General features: G+C 40.9%; 1 protein-coding gene across 1 annotated transcript; it reads left to right on the forward strand.

Annotated features, from left to right (window-relative positions):
* Nucleotides 1-8,940: 8,940 nt before the first annotated feature.
* Nucleotides 8,941-9,860, forward strand: LOC133251861 (olfactory receptor 7A5-like). The gene is made up of 2 exons (XM_061424620.1): nucleotides 8,941-9,345; nucleotides 9,631-9,860. The coding sequence occupies exons 1-2, from the start codon at nucleotides 8,991-8,993 to the stop codon at nucleotides 9,858-9,860; spliced, it is 585 nt and encodes a 194-aa protein (XP_061280604.1). The 5' UTR covers nucleotides 8,941-8,990.
* Nucleotides 9,861-18,311: the final 8,451 nt, after the last annotated feature.

Below are 18,311 nucleotides of genomic sequence, written 5' to 3' on the forward strand. Positions count from 1 at the left end.
GAGTATAGTTTGAAAAGCCTTTTGCATGTTGAACAAAGACCAGAATAGCATTGGGGTATGCTCATCAGATTTATTTTAAATATATGATAGTGCTTAAACTCCAAGAATAACAAATGCATGATGCCCCATAAGGAAACTGGGAAAGAGCTTCCCTCATTCCTTATAGAACAGTAAAAAATTGGTCAAAGACATGGAAAAGATTTTTGGAAAATGTCTTCTATTGCTTTATATAAAATGTGTTTAGCTTTTGTTGTTTTTCTTTGGATATTCATTTTTGTTGGTTTATTTACTTTGCCCATTTTTCTTTGGGGTAGTCAAATATTTCAGGTTTCTTTCATTATAAAAATATAACTGTTTCTGTCAAGGAAAACATGTATTTTTCTTTTTGAAAATTATTTTTCCTGGGCATCAAGTATAGATAACTGGAATTGGAATGTTGTGAAACAAAGGAAGCTTTAATTCATCACATAATCTCAGGGACCATTCAGTTCAGTTCAGTTCAGTCGCTCAGTCGTATCCAACTCTTTGCAACCCCATGAACTGCAGCATGCCACACCTCCCTGTCCATCACCAACTCCCAGAGTTCACTCAAACTCATGCCCATTGAGTTGGTGATGCCATCCAGTCATCTCATCCTCTGTCATCCCCTTCTCCTCTTGCCCCTAATCCCTCCCAGCATCAGAGTCTTTTCCAATGAGTCAACTCTTCGTATGAGGTGGCCAACGTACTGGACCATTGCTAAGTCACTCTGTGCGACCCCAGGCTCCACCGTCCTCGGATTCTCCAGGCAAGAACACCAGAGTGGGTTGCCATTTCCTTCTCCAGTGCATGCAAGTGAAAAGTGAAAGTGAAGTTGCTCAGTCATGTCTGACTTTTAGCAACCCCATGGACTGCAGCCCACCAGGCTCCATGGGATTTTTCCAGGCATGAGTACTGAATTGGGGTGCCATTTAGAGCTTATTAAATCTTTTACTCTCTAAGGTCTATTTCATTTCCCTCTCTTCTCTCTCTTCCTTGCCTCTCTTTCACACACACACATACTTTTTATATTTGTTTAAATATAAAGCTAAAAGTGATCATAAAAATAAACCCCAAGTTTATTGGTCTCTGGGCAAGCTATGAACTGGAATTTCTGGGTACCATTTATACATTCTGTAGGAGAAAGATGATCTGACATGATCAGCTTGAGTTTATAATGGTATATGGTGTGAGCAGGATGGTTCTGGGTGAGAAATCCGTAGCAGGAACATAGGCCAGGAGGACGTGGTGTGAGCGTGTGTGTGTGTGTGTCTGTGAGTGTGTGCTTGTGCTTTGAGAACAGTTCTTTTTAAAGTGAAGGCACTTGGACTCATCTGTTCATGTGCCTTATCACAGAGCCCAGACTTCGGCCAGCAGAAGGTACTAAGGATGGGAGATTTTTTAATTCACAGGATGCTTTTGCAACTAAATTCATAAAGTGCAAGGAACAACCATTTTCCTTAGGTCCTTTGTAGTGACCATTCCCTCAGGCACATATTTCTCTTGATATCATGCTAGATCTTTCTCTCCCTTTCTTGAGCTATCTGTTCAATTATCACCTTGATTGCTGGCCTTACCTAAACACTCAATACATGAAAATACCTCCTACTGCTGCTGCTTCTAAGTCACTTCAGTCGTGTCCGACCCCATAGATGGCAGCCCACCAGGCTCCCCCATCCCTGGGATTCTCCAGGCAAGAACACTGGAGTGGGTTGCCATTTCCTTCTCCAATGCATGAAAGTGAAAATGAAAGTGAAGTCACTCAGTCGTGTCCAACCCTCAGTGACCCCATGGACTGAAGCCTTCCAGGCTCCTCCATCCATGGGATTTTCCAAGCAAGTGTACTGAAGTGGGGTTCCATTGCCTTCTCCGTACCTCCTACTACTCTCTTTTATATCTAGTTTTGTTTTCTTCATAGCAACTCTTATTACTTGATGTATTATATTATATTTGCACATCATCTTTTGCCATCACTGGATTGTGAAAACTTCCAGCTTTCAGCACCATATATATGCTACCTGTATTTGTTTGGGGAGACTTTTCAGGTGGCTCAGTGATAGAGAATCTATCTGGCAATGAAGGAGAGGCGTTTCAACCCCTGGGTTGAGAAGATCACTTATCATTCAGTTCAGTCGCTCAGTTGTGTCCAACTCTTTGCAACCCTATGAATTGCAACACACCAGGCCTCCGTGTCCATCCCCAACTCCTGGAGTTCACTCAAACTCACTTCCATCGAATTGGTGATGCCATGCAGCCATCTCATCCTCTGTCATCCCCTTCTCCTCCTGCCCCCAATCCCTCCTAGTCAGAGTACTTTCCAGTGAGTCAACTCTTCACATGAGGTGGCCAAAGTAATGGAGTTTCAGCCTTCGAATCATTCCTTCCAAAGAACATCCAGGACTGATCTCCTTTCAAATGTACTGGTTGGCTCTCCTTGTAGTCCAAGAGACTCTCAAGAGTCTTCTCCAACATCACAGTTCAAAATCATCAATTATTCAGCGCTCAGCTTTCTTCACAGTCCAACTCTCACATCTATACATGACCATTGGAAAAACCATAGCCTTGACTAGATGGACCTTTGTTGGCAAAGTAATGTCTCTGCTTTTCAATATGCTATCTAGGTTGGATATAACTTTCTTCCAAGGAGTAAGGGTCTTTTAATTTCATGGCTGCAATCACCATCTGCAGTGATTTTGGAGCCCCCAAAATAAAGTCTGACACTGTTTCCACTGTTTCCTCATCTATTTCCCATGAAGTGATGGGACCAGATGCCATGATCTTCATTTTCTGAATGTTGAGTTTTAAGCCAACTTTTTCACTCTCCTCTTTCACTTTCATCAAGACGCTTTTTAGTTTCGCCTCAATTTCTGCCTTAAGGGTGGTGTCATTTGCATACCTGAGGTTATTGATATTTCTCCTGGCAATCCTGATTCCAGCTTGTGCTTCTTCCAGCTCAGTGTTTCTCATGATGTACTCTGCATATTAGTTGAATAAGCAGGGTTACAATATATGGCCTTGCTGTACTCCTTTTCCTATATGGAACCAGTCTGTTGTTCCATGTCCAGTTTTAACTGTTGCTTCCTGCCCAGCATATAGGCTTCTCAAGAGGCATGTCAGGTGGTCTGATATTCCCATCTCTTTCAGAATTTTCCACAATTTATTGTGATTCACACAGTCAAAGTCTTTGGCATAGTCAATAAAACAGAAATATTGTTCTGGAACTCTCTTGCTTTTTTGATGATCCAGCGGACTGAGATGGCTGGATGGCATCACCGACTTGATGGACGTGAGTTTGAGTAAACTCTGGGAGTTGGTGATGGACAGGGAGGCCTGGTGTGCTGCAATTCTTGGGGTCGTAAAGAGTCGGACATGACTGAGTGACTGAACCAAACTTAAGTCAGCAGATGTTGGCAATTTAATCTCTGGTTCCTCTGCCTTTTCTAAAACCAGCTTGGATATCTGGAAGTTCATGGTTCATGTATTGCTGAAGCCTGACCTGGAGAATTTTGAGCATTATTTTACTAGCATGTGAGATGAGTGCAATTATGCGGTAGGTTGAGCATGCTTTGGTATTGCCTTTCTTTGGGATTGGAATGAAAACTGACATTTTCCAGTCCTGTGGCCACTGATGAGTTTTCCAAATTTGCTGGCATATTGAGTGCAGCACTTTCACAGCATCATCTTTCAGGATTTGAAATAGATAAACTGGAATTCCATCAACTCCACTAGCTTTGTTCGTAGTGATGCTTTCTAAGGCTCACTTGACTTCACATTCTAGGGTGTCTGGCTCTAGGTGAGTGATCACACCGTCATTATCTGGGTCAGAAAGATATTTTTTGTACAGTTCTTCTGTGTATTATTGCCACCTCTTCTTAATATCTTCTGCTTCTGTTAGGTCCATACCATTTCTGTCCTTTTTTGAGCCCATCTTTGCATGAAATATTCCCTTGGTATCTCTAATTTTCTTGAAGAGATCTTTAGTCTTTCCCATTCTGTTGTTTTCCTCTATTTCTTTGTGTTGATTGCTGAGGAAGGCTTTCTTATCTCTCCTCGCTATTCTTTGGAACAATGCATTCAGGTGCTTATATCTTTCCTTTTCTCCTTTTCTTTTTGCTTCTCTTCTTTTAACAGCTATTTGTAAGACCTCTCCAGACAGCCATTCTTCTTTTTTGCATTTCTTTTCCATGGGGATGGTCTTGATCCCTGTCTCCTGTACAATGTCATGAACCTCAGTCCATAGTTCATCAGGCACTCTTATCTATCAGATCTCGTCCCTTAAATCTATTTCTCACTTCCACTGTATAATCAAAAGGGATTTGATTTAGGTCATACCTGAATGGTCTAGTGGTTTTTCCTACTTTCTTAAGTTTAAATCTGAATTTGGCAATAAGTAGTTCATGGTCTGAGCCACAGTCAGCTCCTGGTCTTGTTTTTGCTAACTGTATAAAGCTTCTCCATCTCTGGCTGCAAAGAATATAATCAATCTGATTTTGGTATCGACCATATGGTGATGTCCCTGTGTAAAATCTTCTCTTGTGTTGTTCTAAGAGGATATTTGCTATGACCAGTGCATTCTCTTGGCTAAACTCTATTAGCCTTGCCCTGCTTCATTCCATATTCCAAGGCCAAATTTGCCTGTTACTCCAGGTGTTTCTTGACTTCCTACTTTTGCATTCCAGTCTCCTATAATGAAAAGGACATCTTTTTTGGGGTGTTAGTTCTAAAAGGTCTTGTAGGTCTTCATAAAACCGTTCAACTTCAGCTTCTTCAGCATTACTGGTTGGGGCATAGATTGGATTACTGTGCTATTGAATGGTTTGACTTGGAAACGAACAGAGATCATTCTGTCACTTTTGAGATTGCATCCAAGTACTGCATTTCAGACTCTTTTGTTGACCATGATGGCTACTCCATTTCTTCTAAGGGATTCCTGCCTGCAGTAGTGGGTATAATGGTCATCTGAGTTAAATTCACCCATTCCGGTCCATTTTAGTTTGCTGATTCCTAGAATGTCGACGTTCACTCTTGGCATCGCCCGTTTGACCACTTCCAATTTGCCTTGATTCATGGACCTAACATTCCAGGTTCCTATGCAATATTGCTCTTTATAGCATCGGACCTTGTTTCTATCACCAGTCACATCCACAGCTGGGTATTGTTTTTGCTTTGGCTCCATCCCTTCATTCTTTCTGGAGTTATTTCTCCACTGATCTCCAGTAGCATATTGGGCACCTACTGACCTGGGGAGTTCCTCTTTCAGTATCCTATCATTTTGCCTTTTCATACTGTTCATATGGTTCTCAAGGTAAGAATACTGAAGTGGTTTGCCATTCCCTTCTCCAGTGGACCACATTCTGTCAGACCTCTCCACCATGACCTGTCCATCTTAGGTGGCCCTACGTTGCATGGCTTAATTTCAATGAGTTAGACATGGCTGTGGTCTGTGTGATTAGATTGACTAGTTTTCTGTGATTGTGGTTATTTATTTATTTATTTATTTTAATTTTATTTTTTAACTTTACAATATTGTATTGGTTTTGCCATATATCAACATGAATCTGCCACAGGTATACACGTGTTCCCCATCCTGAACCCTCCTCCTTCCTCCCTCCTTGTACCATCCCTCTGAGTCGTCCCAGTACACCATCCCCAAGCATCCAGTATCATGCATTGAACCTGGACTGGTGACTCATTTCATATATGATATTATACATGTTTCAATGCCATTCTTCCAAATTGTCCCACCCTCTCCCTCTCCCACAGAGTCCAAAAGACTGTTCTATACATATGTTTCTGTTTGCCTGCATGCATGTTAAGTGGCTTCAGTTGTTTCTGACTCTTTGTGACCATATGGACTGTAGCCCACCAGGCTCCTCTGTTCATGGGATTCTCCAGGCAAGAATACTAGAGTGGCTTTCATTCCCTCCTCCAGGAGATCTTCCTGACCCAGGAATTGAACCTGCCTCTCTTATGCCTCCTGCATTGGCAGACAGGTTTGTTTTTGTTTTTGTTTTACCACTAGCGCCACCTGGAAAGGCCTTTTTTCTATTTAAGTGCAAATATATTCACATATCTTTCTGAAAGTACAATAGTAATTAGCCTCCAATTAAAACAAATAAATTCATATTAAAAAAAAAGAAAAGCTATAGGTCAACAATAATAGGAATGAAAAGAGAAAAACAACTACAGATATGTACAGATTGTGATAATAAAATGATATTATGGGAAAAAAAATAGTGACCATAGCAGTTGAAGTCTCTGATGATTAGGATTTTGCATTGTCATGGTAAAGTAATAATACAATGAACATTTAATATAATATAATATAACATGTTCAGGCATGAATCCTATGAAAAAATTTATTCAGGACAATAGGATGGATTGACATGGTGTCAGAGTATAGTTTGAAAAGCCTTTTGCGTGTTGAACAAAGACCAGAATAACATTGGGCTATGCTCATCAGATTTATTTTTAAAATATGACAGTGCTTAAACTCCAAGAATAACAAACACACGATGCCCCATAAGAAAACTGGGAAAGAGCTTGCCTCATTCCCTATAGCACAGTAAAAAATTGGTCAAAGAAATGGAAAAGATTTTGGGAATCTTTCTTCTATTGCTTTATATAAAACACGTTTAGCTTTTGTTGTTTTCCTTTGGATACTCATTTTTGTTTGTGTCTCAGATGGTAAAGCGTCTGTCTGCGATGAGGGAGACCTGGGTTCGATCCCTGGGTCAAGAAGATCCCCTGGAGAAGGAAATGGCAGCCCAATCCAGTATTCTTGCCTGGAAAATTCTATGGATGGAGGAGCCTGGTGGGCTACAGTCCATGAGGTAGCAAAGAGTCGGACACGACTGAGACACTTCACTTCACTTTATTTACTTTGCCCATTTTTCTTTTGGGGTAGTCAAATATTTCAAGTTTCATTCATTATAAAAGTATAACTGTTTTGTCAAGGTAAACATGTATTTTTCTTTTTGAAAATTATTTTTCCTGGACATCAAGTAGAGATAACTGGAATTGGAATGTTGCCAAACAAAGGAAGGTTTAATTCATCATGTAGTCTCAGGGACTATTAGAGCTTGTTAAATCTTTTACCCCCTAATGTCTATTTCATTTCCCTCTCTTCTCTCTCCCTCCACCTCTCTTTCACACACTCACATACTTTTTATATTTCTTTAAATACAAAGCTGAAAGCGATCATAAAAATGAACCCCAAGTTTATTGGTCTATGGGCAGTCTGTGAACTGGATTTTTTTAAATTTAACTTTACAATATTTTATTGGTTTTGCCATATATCAAAATGCATCTGCCACAGGTATACATGTGTTCCCCATCCTGAACCCTCCTCCCCCCTCCTTCCCCATACCATCCCTCTGGGTCTTCCCAGTGCACCAGCCCGAAGTATCCAGTATCGTGCATCGAACCTGGACTGGTCACTCGTTTCATATATGATATTATGCATATTCCAATGTCATTCTCCCAAATCATCCCACCCTCTCCCTCTCCCACAGAGTCCAAAAGACTGTTCTATACATCAGTGTCTCTTTTGCTGTCTCGTATACAGGGCTATTGTTACCATCTTTCTAAATTCCATGTATATGTGTTAGTATACTGTATTGGTGTTTTTCTTTCTGGCTTACTTCACTCTGTTTAATAGGCTCCAGTTTCATCCACCTTATTAGAACTGATTCAAATGTATTATTTTTAATGGCTGAGTAATACTCCATTGTGTATATGTACCACAGCTTTCTTATCCATTCATTCTGGGTACCATTTATACATTCTGTAAGATAAAGATGATCTGATATGGTCATCTTCAGTTACAATGGTATATGGTGTGAGGAGGGTGGTTCTGGGTGAGAAATGTGTGTTAGGAACATAGCCCAGGAGGACAAGGTGTGAGAGTGTGTGTGAGCTTGTGCCTTGAGAGCAGTTCTTTAAGCAGAGGTGCTTGGATTCATATATTAAGGTGCCCTATATCACGTACCCCAGACCTCAGTTAGCAGAAGGTACTAAGGATGGGAGATGCTTTAATTCATAGGATGCTTTTGCAACTAAATTCATAAAGTGCAAAAACAAGCATTTTCCTTAGGTCTTTTGTAGTGGCCATCCCCTCGCCAGGCACATATTTCTCTTGATATCATAATAGATCCTTCTCTCTCTTTCTTGAGCTCTCTGTTCAACTATCACCTTGTTTGCTGGCCTTACCTGAACACTCAATACATGAAAATACCTCCTACTACACTCTTTTATATCTAGCTTTGTTTTCTTCATACCAACTGTTATTACTTGACATATTATATTTACACATTATCTTTCACCATCACTGGATTGTGAACATTTTTGTTTTTCAGCACCGTCTATTTGTTACCTGTATTTGTTTGGAGGGACTTGACAGGTGGCTCATTGGTAGAGAATCTATCTGGCAATGCAGGAGAGGCGGGTTCAAACCCTGGATTGAGAAGATCACCCGGAGAACGAAATGGCAACCCATTGCAGTATTCTTGCCTGGGAAATCTCATGGACAGAGGTGCTTGGCAGGCTACATACAGTTCGGGGAGTCTCAAAAGTGCCAGATCCGGCTTAGCAACTAAACAATATGTGCTTTGAACATGGTTGACACTCAATATATATTCTTCAAATGTATGAAAGTATTTCTCATTACAACTGTAGAATGCATGACTTCTTTGGGAATATGCTTAGAAGGGGTCAAAAATGCCCAGCTAGAGATGAAATAGAACTTTTCTAAACACAAGATATTAAAATTAATTTATTGAGAGCAAAATAGAAATTGCATTATGTGAGTTATGCCAATTTGTGTGAACATTACTCATGTTATTTTCATTTTTCCTGGTAGTCACCTCCACCACATGAAACCAGGTAACAATACACACTTTTTGGAATTTTTTCTTCTGGGATTCTCGGAAGATCCAAAATTGCAGCCCCTCATCTATGGGCTTTTCCTCTCCATGTACCTGATCGCTGTGTTTGGAAACCTGCTCATCATCCTGGTCACCATCTCTGACTCCCACCTTCACACCCCCATGTACTTCTTCCTCTCCAACTTGTCCTTTGTAGACATCTGCCTCACCTCCACCACCATCCCAAAGATGCTGCACAATATTGAGAACCAAAGCAAAGTCATAACCTATGAAGGCTGCATCGTCCAGGTGTATTTTTACATATTCCTTGCAGGAGTAGATGACTTCCTCCTGACAGTGATGGCCTACGACCGCTTTGTGGCCATATGCCACCCCCTGCACTACACAGTCATCATGAACCCTCGGCTCTGTGGACTGCTGGTATTGGTGACCTGGGTGGTGAGTGCTGTGCATTCCTTGTTACAAAGTTTAATGGCTTTGCAGCTAACCTTCTGTACAAAGGTGGAAATTCCCCAATTTTTTTGTGAACTCAATCAGATGCTCCAACTTGCCTGTTCTAACACCTTTCTTAATGACACAGTGATGTATTTGGCATCAGTGCTACTAGCTGGTGGGCCGTTTGCTGGTATCCTTTACTCTTACTCTAAGATAGTCTCTTCCATACAAAGAATCTTATCAACTCAGGGAAAGTTTAAAGCATTTTCCACTTGTGCATCTCATCTCTCAGTTGTCTTACTATTTTATTCTACAAGCCTGGGGGTGTACCTTAGCTCTGCTGCTACACACAGCTCACACTCAAGTGCAACAGCCTCCGTGATGTTCACTGTGGTCACACCCATGCTGAACCCATTCATCTACAGTCTGAGGAACAAAGACATAAAGAGGGCTCTGAAGAGAGTCTATGGAATAGTAGCTATAAAAAGGCCAATTGTCCTGGGGCAGATGAAGTGCCCTTGACTGCATTGCTCAAAGCCTGAGAATCAGTAATTGTGACACTTTCCTCAGTGTGGAATAAAATTTGCTCCTTCTACTTAATTCCTTGGATATCCATTTGTATAAAAATTCAACTTTTCTATACAATCTCAGTTACTCACTTTATTAAAATTTCTTTTCATACTATCATTTAGGGTTTTTTTTAAAGTTGTGCTTCTTTCTACTTCAAAATTTTCCGAACTTTAGATATGAGATATTTGGGCATTTCTATTTTTTATGGAGTGACATGAGGAATAATATTTTCTTAAAAGACAAATGTCATCCTGAGTAATTTTTGCCTTGCTTTCTGGAAAAAAAATTCATGAGATATAGTACTCATATGAAAAAGTGTACAAGTGAAATCCAGGGCAATTTATATAATTTTATAAAAGGGTTGACTGAATCAGAGGGTGTGGAGCTATGGATAAGGAAGGTTGACTGCAATGTTACAGGCAGATTTTCAATTGCACAAGGTGTCCTTGCTTCCAAACTCTGCATTATTCAAGGGTCAAATCTTTCTATATGTATAGTATGTGTATATACCTCATGATCAAAGATGACTCACTAGAGAGCTTGACTGCCTATCCAGTCATGTGGTTCAGGTCACAATTTGTGCAAACATGTTTGCCAATATCCTGCTTACCTGGGAGGAAACTGCAATAGAATAAACTTTTGAATATAATTATCTGTAATACAATTAAAAAACAGAGTAGTGAATGCTATCTTTAAAGATCAGAATAAATGCATAGAGTGAGATTATTGGAGTTAATCTCAGTTCTATGCCATTTTTTATTTTATTCAGTTACTTGTTGCCACATAACCACTCATCCTAACAGTAACTGTTCTAATATGATGTCTTTATTATCAAATGAGATTTAATATTAAGGAGGTGTTCTGATCTCTGCTGGATTTCTCATGAGTCTATGTTCTCAGTAATTCTATACGTTGGAACTCTAAAGCTCATCCATGGGGTTGTATGGAGCCATGTAGCAATTATTTCTTCACTAACTGCAAGGAGATCCAACCAGTCCATTATGAAGGAGATCAGCCCTGGGATTTCTTCAGAAGGAATGATGTTAAAATTAAAACTCCAGTACTTTGGCCACCTCATGTGAAGAGTTGACTCATTGGAAAAGACTCTGATGCTGGGAGGGATTGGGGGCAGGAGGAGAAGGGGACGACAGAGGATGAGATGGCTGGATGGCATCACTGACTCGATGGATGTGAGTTTGAGTGAACTCTGGGAGTTGGTGATGGACAGGGAGGCCTGGCGTGCTGCGATTCATGGGGTCGCAAAGAGTCGGACACGACTGAGCGACTGATCTGATCTGATCTGAATATATGATAGTCTACTCCATTTGTGTATTTTAATCTTATGCTTATGCATGTGTCCTCAGTGGTGTCTGTTCTTTATGAACCCATGGACTGTAGCTCACCAGGCTCCTCTGTCCATGGGATTCTCCAGGCAAGAATACTGGAGTAGGTTGCCATTTCCCCTTCTGGGGATTTTCTTGACCCTGGAATCGAACCTGCATCTCCTGCATCTCCTGCATTGGCAGGTGAATTCTTAACCACTGAGCCACCTGAGCCACCTGGGAAGGGAGAAGGCAATGGCACCCCACTGCAGTACTCTTGCCTGGAAAATTCCATGGACAGAGGAGCCTTGTAAGCTGCAGTCCATGGGTTCGCGAAGAGTCAGACACAACTGAGTGATTTCACTTTCACTTTTCACTTTCATGCCTTGGAGAAGGAAATGGCAACCCACTCCAGTGTTCTTGCCTGGAGAATCCCAGGGACAGGGGAGCCTGGTGGTCTGCCATCTATGGGGTCGTACAGAGTCAGACACAACTGAAGCTACTTAGCAGCAGCAGCAGCACCTGGGAAGCCACAAGTTTAACCTTATAGCTTGTGGGGAAAAGTCTATTATTGGTGACATGAGTATTATGGTGGCAGAAGACACTCCCTTTGTTGCTCCCCTCAATCTACAACTTATACATAACATCATGCATAACTAAAGGTTTTTTTTTTTTTTTTTTTTTTCCTATCCAACACGTTGGGACACCAGAGATACACACAGTTGTACATCTGAAGGTGAGCGGATTTTTCACATGCAGGAGGTGGAGCCAGGGGAACAGGAGAGTTGGTGATGCTGATCCAACCCCATGGCTGAGGCAGCTAAGCCTGCAGCCCCAGAGCACCTGGGAGTCCCACTTGGGGTGGTGTGCGTAACCCTGGCCTCCTGGATGCAGCAGCACCTGCAGCCCCAGGGAACCAGGTATCAGTGGGGGGGAGGGGGGGCCCAAGCAAGGTCACCCTGCATGTGGCAAGAGCACCTAACACTCTGGGAACCCCCAGCAAAGATGCCAGCCACATCAGGGACACTGACAACACCAGGTCACCAGTGATGCTGGTGTAACAAACATTGATGGCAAGGACAATGACAATGCCTATGGAAGAGGCCATGAGATGCAAAAAATGTAGTTCCTCAAATATAGCCAGGAGCAGCTGAAAGGTTGTTGTTGAATCACGTGAATACACCTGGATTCTTGGCGCCTGGAGGAGGAGAATTCAATCCGGGGCCAGAGATGAGGCTTGATCGCTCAGAGCTTTTGTGTAATAAAGTTTTATTAAAGTATAAAGGAGATAGAGAAAGCTTCTGACATAGGCATCAGAAGGGGGCAAAAAGAGTACCCCCTGCTAGTCTTCAGCTGGATGTTATATAGTCACTAGCAGTCTGTTAATGAAAGAAAGGAATGTCTTAAAATTTAGAATGGCACCAGGCCCCTCACCCATAAGATGCATTTTGGGATAGTCTTGGCGCCAAATGGTTTATCCTGGGCCATAAAGTGATTAACTTGAATCTTGAAGAAGGACAGATCACCATACAAATAGTTTCATTTACATAGATTAGGGGAACAATATCCATACTGGTTTGTCAAGTAGGTTCTGGGCCAAGAGGCGGAACCAACTTGGAGACAGAGTTTGGGGTAAAGACATAGTACATTAGCATAGCTTAAGACAAACATTTTCATAAGAAAAAGGCATTGGTTATCTCTAGGCTCAAGAATACCTAACTTCAGGCGAAACCAGGTGTCATTATGGTCACACAGTATTTTAAGAGAAACCTCCCTTTAAATTTGTATAAAGAAGGAAAAAATATTGCTAGTTTGTTTCCTCCTGCCGCTTAAGAGAGATAAAAATGTCTGACACTTGCAGGCTATTTCCTCCATTTGGAGAACCCTGGCCTTCCTGCCTGTTACCCTCTCACAGCTCATATGAAAGAAAGCAAAATCTTGTGCCACAAAGTCACTTAATTGAAAAACGCAGAAGGAACTCTGTTAGCAATCTGTTGAATTGTTAGAATCAAAGTATACAAGGCTTTACCTACATAAGAACACTGTTTGCTCCTTCAAATGAATGGACGGAGGAGCAACCCACTGGGCATCATGAAAAACCACAGTAACATGGAATCACAAAAAGAAAATTACAGTTCTCCATGAACTAATTTAACATCCTGTAAGATTGTGATCGATGATGAAAGTGAAAGAGGAGAGTCAAGAAGTTGGCTTAAAGCGCAACATTCAGAAAACGAAGATCATGGCATCTTGTCCCATCACTTCATGGCAAATAGATGGGGAAACAGTGTTACTTTATTTTGGGGGGCTCCAAAATCACTGAAGATGGTTACTGCAGCCATGAAATTAAAAGACATTTACTCCTTGGAAGGAAAGCTATGACCAACCTGGATAGCATAATCAAGAGCAAATATATTACTTTGCCAACAAAGGTCCATTTAGTAAAGGCTACGTTTTTTCCAGTGGTCATGTATGGATGTGAGAGTTGGACTGTGAAGAAAGCTGAGCGCTGAAGAATTGATGCTTTTGAACTGTGGTGTTGGAGAAGCCTCTTGAGAGTCCCTTGGGCTGCAAGGAGATCCAACAAGTTCATTCTAAAGCAGATCAACCCTGGGTGTTCTTTGGAAGGAATGATTCTAAAGCTGAAACTCCAGTACTTTGGCCACCTCATGCAAAGAGTTGACTCATTGGAAAAGACTCTGATGCTGGGAGGAATTGGGGGCAGGAGGAAAAGGGGATGACAGAGGATGGGATAGCTGGATGGCATCACCGACTCGATGGACATGAGTTTGAATGAACTTTGGGAGTTGGTGATGGACAGGGAGGCCTAGTGTGCTGCAATCATGGGGTCACAAAGATTCGGACACAACTGAGTGAGTGAACTGAACTGGACTGAATTGAAGATTGTGATCAAGCAAGTGGAGAATTCAACATAGTCATGAAGAAGCTCAACAAGCTACAAGAAAACTCACAAAGACACATCAGTTAGCTGAGGAATAAAAATAATGAACATTAGGAACAGTGTCCAAAATGATGAAAGCTCTTAAACATAAGTAAACAGAAATTCTGGAGCTAAAGAACTCAGTAAATGAGATGAAGGATGAATTGCAAAGCACTGGAAATGGAGACCATATGGAGTAGAGAGATAGTGAGTTCAAAGGTAGAATGATTCAGGTAGATGTGAGGACAGAACATATATATATATATATATATATATTTTTTTTTTTTTAATGAAGATATTCTCTGAGAAACTTCTGACTCTACTAGAACAGGTAAGAAGGATATTGGGTGTCTCAAAAGCAGAAGAGAGGGAGAAAGGAACAGAGAGATTATGTATAGAAATAATAGCTGAGAATTTTCCAAGTCTGGGGCAAGAACCGAATGCACACATCTACAGAGGTATAATAGAACACATAAATGTTTCAATGCAAAAGACCTTCTCCAACACACACGTATTAAAACTGTCAAAAGTCAATGAATGAAAAGACTTCTCTGGTGGTGCAGTAAGCAAGAATCTGCCTGCCAAGGTGGGAACAGGCACTGGGGGTGATGCCTGGTCTGAAAAGATTCCACATGCCACAAAGTCACTAAGAAGGGGCACCACAACTACTGAGCCTGTACTGTAGAGCCTGTGCTCTGCAGCAAGAGAGGTCACCATGGTGAAGAGTAGCACCCCCAACCTCCACAACCAGAGAAAGCCCCAACAAAGCAAGGAAGACTTGGTGCAGTCAGAAATACAGCAAATAAATAAATAAAATTTTTTTTAAAAGTCAGTGAAAGAATGCTGTTTTTATATACTAATATCTCTCTATATATAGATAGATAGATATGACAATCAACAAAGACCTAGGGAATTAAATACAGGAAAATAAACTCAATATCTTATAATAATCTATACTAGAAAAATAATATAAAAAAGAATATATATATATATATATATATATATGCTGCTACTTCTAAGTCACTTCAGTTGTGTCCAACTATGTGCGACCCCATAGACAGCAGCCCACCAGGCTTCCCCATCTCTGGGATTCTCCAGGCAAGAACACTGGAGTGGGCTGCCATTTCCTTCCCCAATACATGAAAGTGAAAAGTGAAAGTGAAGTCGCTTAGCCTCATCCAACTCTTTGCAACTCCATGGACTGTAGCCTACCACGCTCCTCTGTCCATGGGATTTCCCAGGCAATAGTACTGGAGTGGGGTGCCATTGCCTCCTCTGATATATATAATTTTCTCTATACCTGGAACTAATATGACATTGTAAATCAATTACATTTCAATAAAAGTTATTAAAAGGAAAGAATATTAAAGGTATCCAGAAAAAAGTGAGCACCCTGCAAAGATACCTGCATTGGGTTATCAAGAAATTTCTTAGCACAGAATCCATAGACCAAGAGAGAATGGAATATCATTCTCAAACTATTGTGATATAAAAACTGCTAGCCAAGAATCCTCCATCCAGCAAAGGTGTCCTTCAGATATGAAGAAGATATAAAGGCTCTCCCAAATAAAGAAAAGCTGGGGGAGTTCAGCACCCAGAACCATCATAAGCAAAGTTGAAGTGTTCTCTTCTACTTCAAATGAGAGGGCAGAAGTACCAAAAAAAATCAAGTTGATAGGCAAAAACAGAAAACTTAAACTATGTATCAGGCTAAGTCAACTCAATTTAAATAAATAAATAAACAACCATATTAAAAATAGGTAGAGGACCCTCAATAGACATTTTCCCCCAAGGAAGATATACAAATGGCCAACAGACACATGAAAAGAGGCTTAACATCATTAATCTTCAAAGAAACAGAGACCAAAATTGCAATGAGGTACACCTGCACACAGTGAGAATGGCTATTATCAAAGAAACAAAAAGCAACAAGTTGATGAGGGCCACATGAGACCAGAAAATGATACACGAATTTCAAATTTTCTTCTTCTGAAATTAATAGGGAAACCAGAACTGCAGCACTTTATATTTGCACATTTTCTCCCCATGTACCAGATCACTGTGCTTAGAAACCTGCTTATTATCCTAGCCACCATCTCTGGCTTCACACACCCATGTAATTCTTCTTTTCCAATCTGTTCCTTTAAGATATGTTTCACATTCATCACCATCCCAAAGAAGGCAAAGCCATAACCTATGAATATACATTTACCTACTCTTTATCGATTTGGGCTGCATTGTACTGACCACAAAGACCTATGACCACTTCATGGCCATCTTTCAAACTCTTCACCATCCTGTCACCATGAACACCACCAGCCCCTGCACCCCTCCCTACACACACACTTGTGGATTGCTGGTTCTGGTGTTTGGTACATGAATGCCCTACATTCTTTGTTACAAATATTAACAGTGTTGCAACTTTCCTTCTGTACCTTCTTGGAATTCTGTACTTTTCCTGTAAAAGCAAATAAGAGGTCCAAATAGTCAATTATGACACCTTTCTTAATGACATGATGATGTAATTTGAAACTGTTATATTTCAGATTGGTAATTGGTTCCCAGTTCCAAACTGGGAAAAGAGTGTGTCAAGGCTGTATATTGTCACTCTTCTTATTTAACTTACATGCAGAGAAATGCTGGGTTGGATGAAGCACAAGCTGGAATCAAGATTTCCAGGAGAAATAGCAATAACTTCAGATATGCAGATGACACCACCCTTATGGCAGAAAGTGAAGAGGAACTAAAGAGCCTCTTGATGAAAGTAAAAGAGGAGAGTCAAAAAGCATTCTTAAAACTCAACATTCAAAAAACTAAGATCATGGTATCTGGTCCCATCACTTCAAGGGAAAGAGATGGGGAAACAATGGAAACAGTGAGAGACTTTATTTTCTTAGGCTCCAAAATCACTGCAGATGGTGACTGCAGTCACAAAATTAAAAGACACTTGTTCTTTGGAAGAAAAGCTTTGACAAACCTCAACAGTGTATTAAAAAGCAGGGACCTTGCTGAAGAAAGTCCATCTAGTTAAAGCTATGGTTTTTCCAGTAGTCATGTATGGATGTGAGAGTTGGAACACCAAGAAGTCTGTGTATCAAAGAATTGATACTTCTGAACTGTGGTGTTGGAGAAGACTCTTGAGAGTTGCTCGGACTGCAAGGAGATCAAATGAGTCAATCCTAAAGGAAACCAATACTGAATATTCACTGGAAGTACTGATGATGAAGCTCAAGCTTCAATATTTTGGCCACCTGATGTGAAGAGCTGACTTGTTAAAAAAAAAAAAAAAAAAGACCCTGATGTTGGGAAAGATTGAAGGCAGGAGGAGAAGGGGACAACAGAGGATGAGACAGCTGGATGGCATAACCAACTCGATGGACATGAGTTTGAGCAAGCTCCAGGATATGGTGAGGGACAGGGAAGCCTGGCATGCTGCAATCCATGCTGTCACAAAGAGTCAGATACAACTGAGTGACTGAACAACAAATTTCTTACCTGGGATTCTTTACTCTAAGATAGTTTCCTCTCTATCTGGAATACCATCAGCTTGGGGGAAGTGCAAAGTGCTTTCCACCTGTGCATCTCACTTCTCACTTGTATCCTTGTTTCATTGCATGGGCTTTGAGTGTACCTCAGCCCTGTGGCTACTCATGCCCTTCTGCTTAGAGTCAAGTGCAATCACCTCAGTGATGTACACTGTGATCACACCTATCCTGAGCTCCTTCATCTATAGTCTAAGGTACGAAGACATACACAGGGCTCTGAAAAGATTATTAGGAGTGGCAAGTATCAAAGTACCACCAGTGGTAGTGTTAAAGAAGTTCCCTTCTTTCAGGGTGTAAAGAATTTGAACTGGAATCTGATATTGCAGCTCAAATGATCAGAAACACAGTCCCTGGGCCACTAGAGACCTGAGGAATCTGAATAAACATTTGAACCACAGACCTTGGTGATTTGTATGAACAAATTGTATGAACAGTGAATTTATAGATATTCTTGTCTGGAATAGGATTTCTCTCATTCTTATGCTGCCTTGGACAGGAGAATTATTTGTATTGGGTGCTGTTCTGTGGTTTATAGAAGATTAGTAGCATCCCTTCAGATATTTCCAAGTATCTCCAGTGTCAAAATCATGTCTGG

This window comes from Bos javanicus, chromosome 7 (assembly GCF_032452875.1).
Source record: "Bos javanicus breed banteng chromosome 7, ARS-OSU_banteng_1.0, whole genome shotgun sequence".
NCBI classification, from domain to species: domain Eukaryota; kingdom Metazoa; phylum Chordata; class Mammalia; order Artiodactyla; family Bovidae; genus Bos; species Bos javanicus.

Excerpts from the sequence above, each read along its gene's own strand:
- LOC133251861 (XM_061424620.1), top strand. The coding sequence starts at position 8,991 with ATGTACCTGATCGCTGTGTTTGGAAACCTGCTCATCATCCTGGTCACC. Across the intron at positions 9,346-9,630 it reads ATTGGTGACCTGGGTGGTGA|TTGTCTTACTATTTTATTCT; the intron begins GTGCTGTGCATT and ends CTCATCTCTCAG.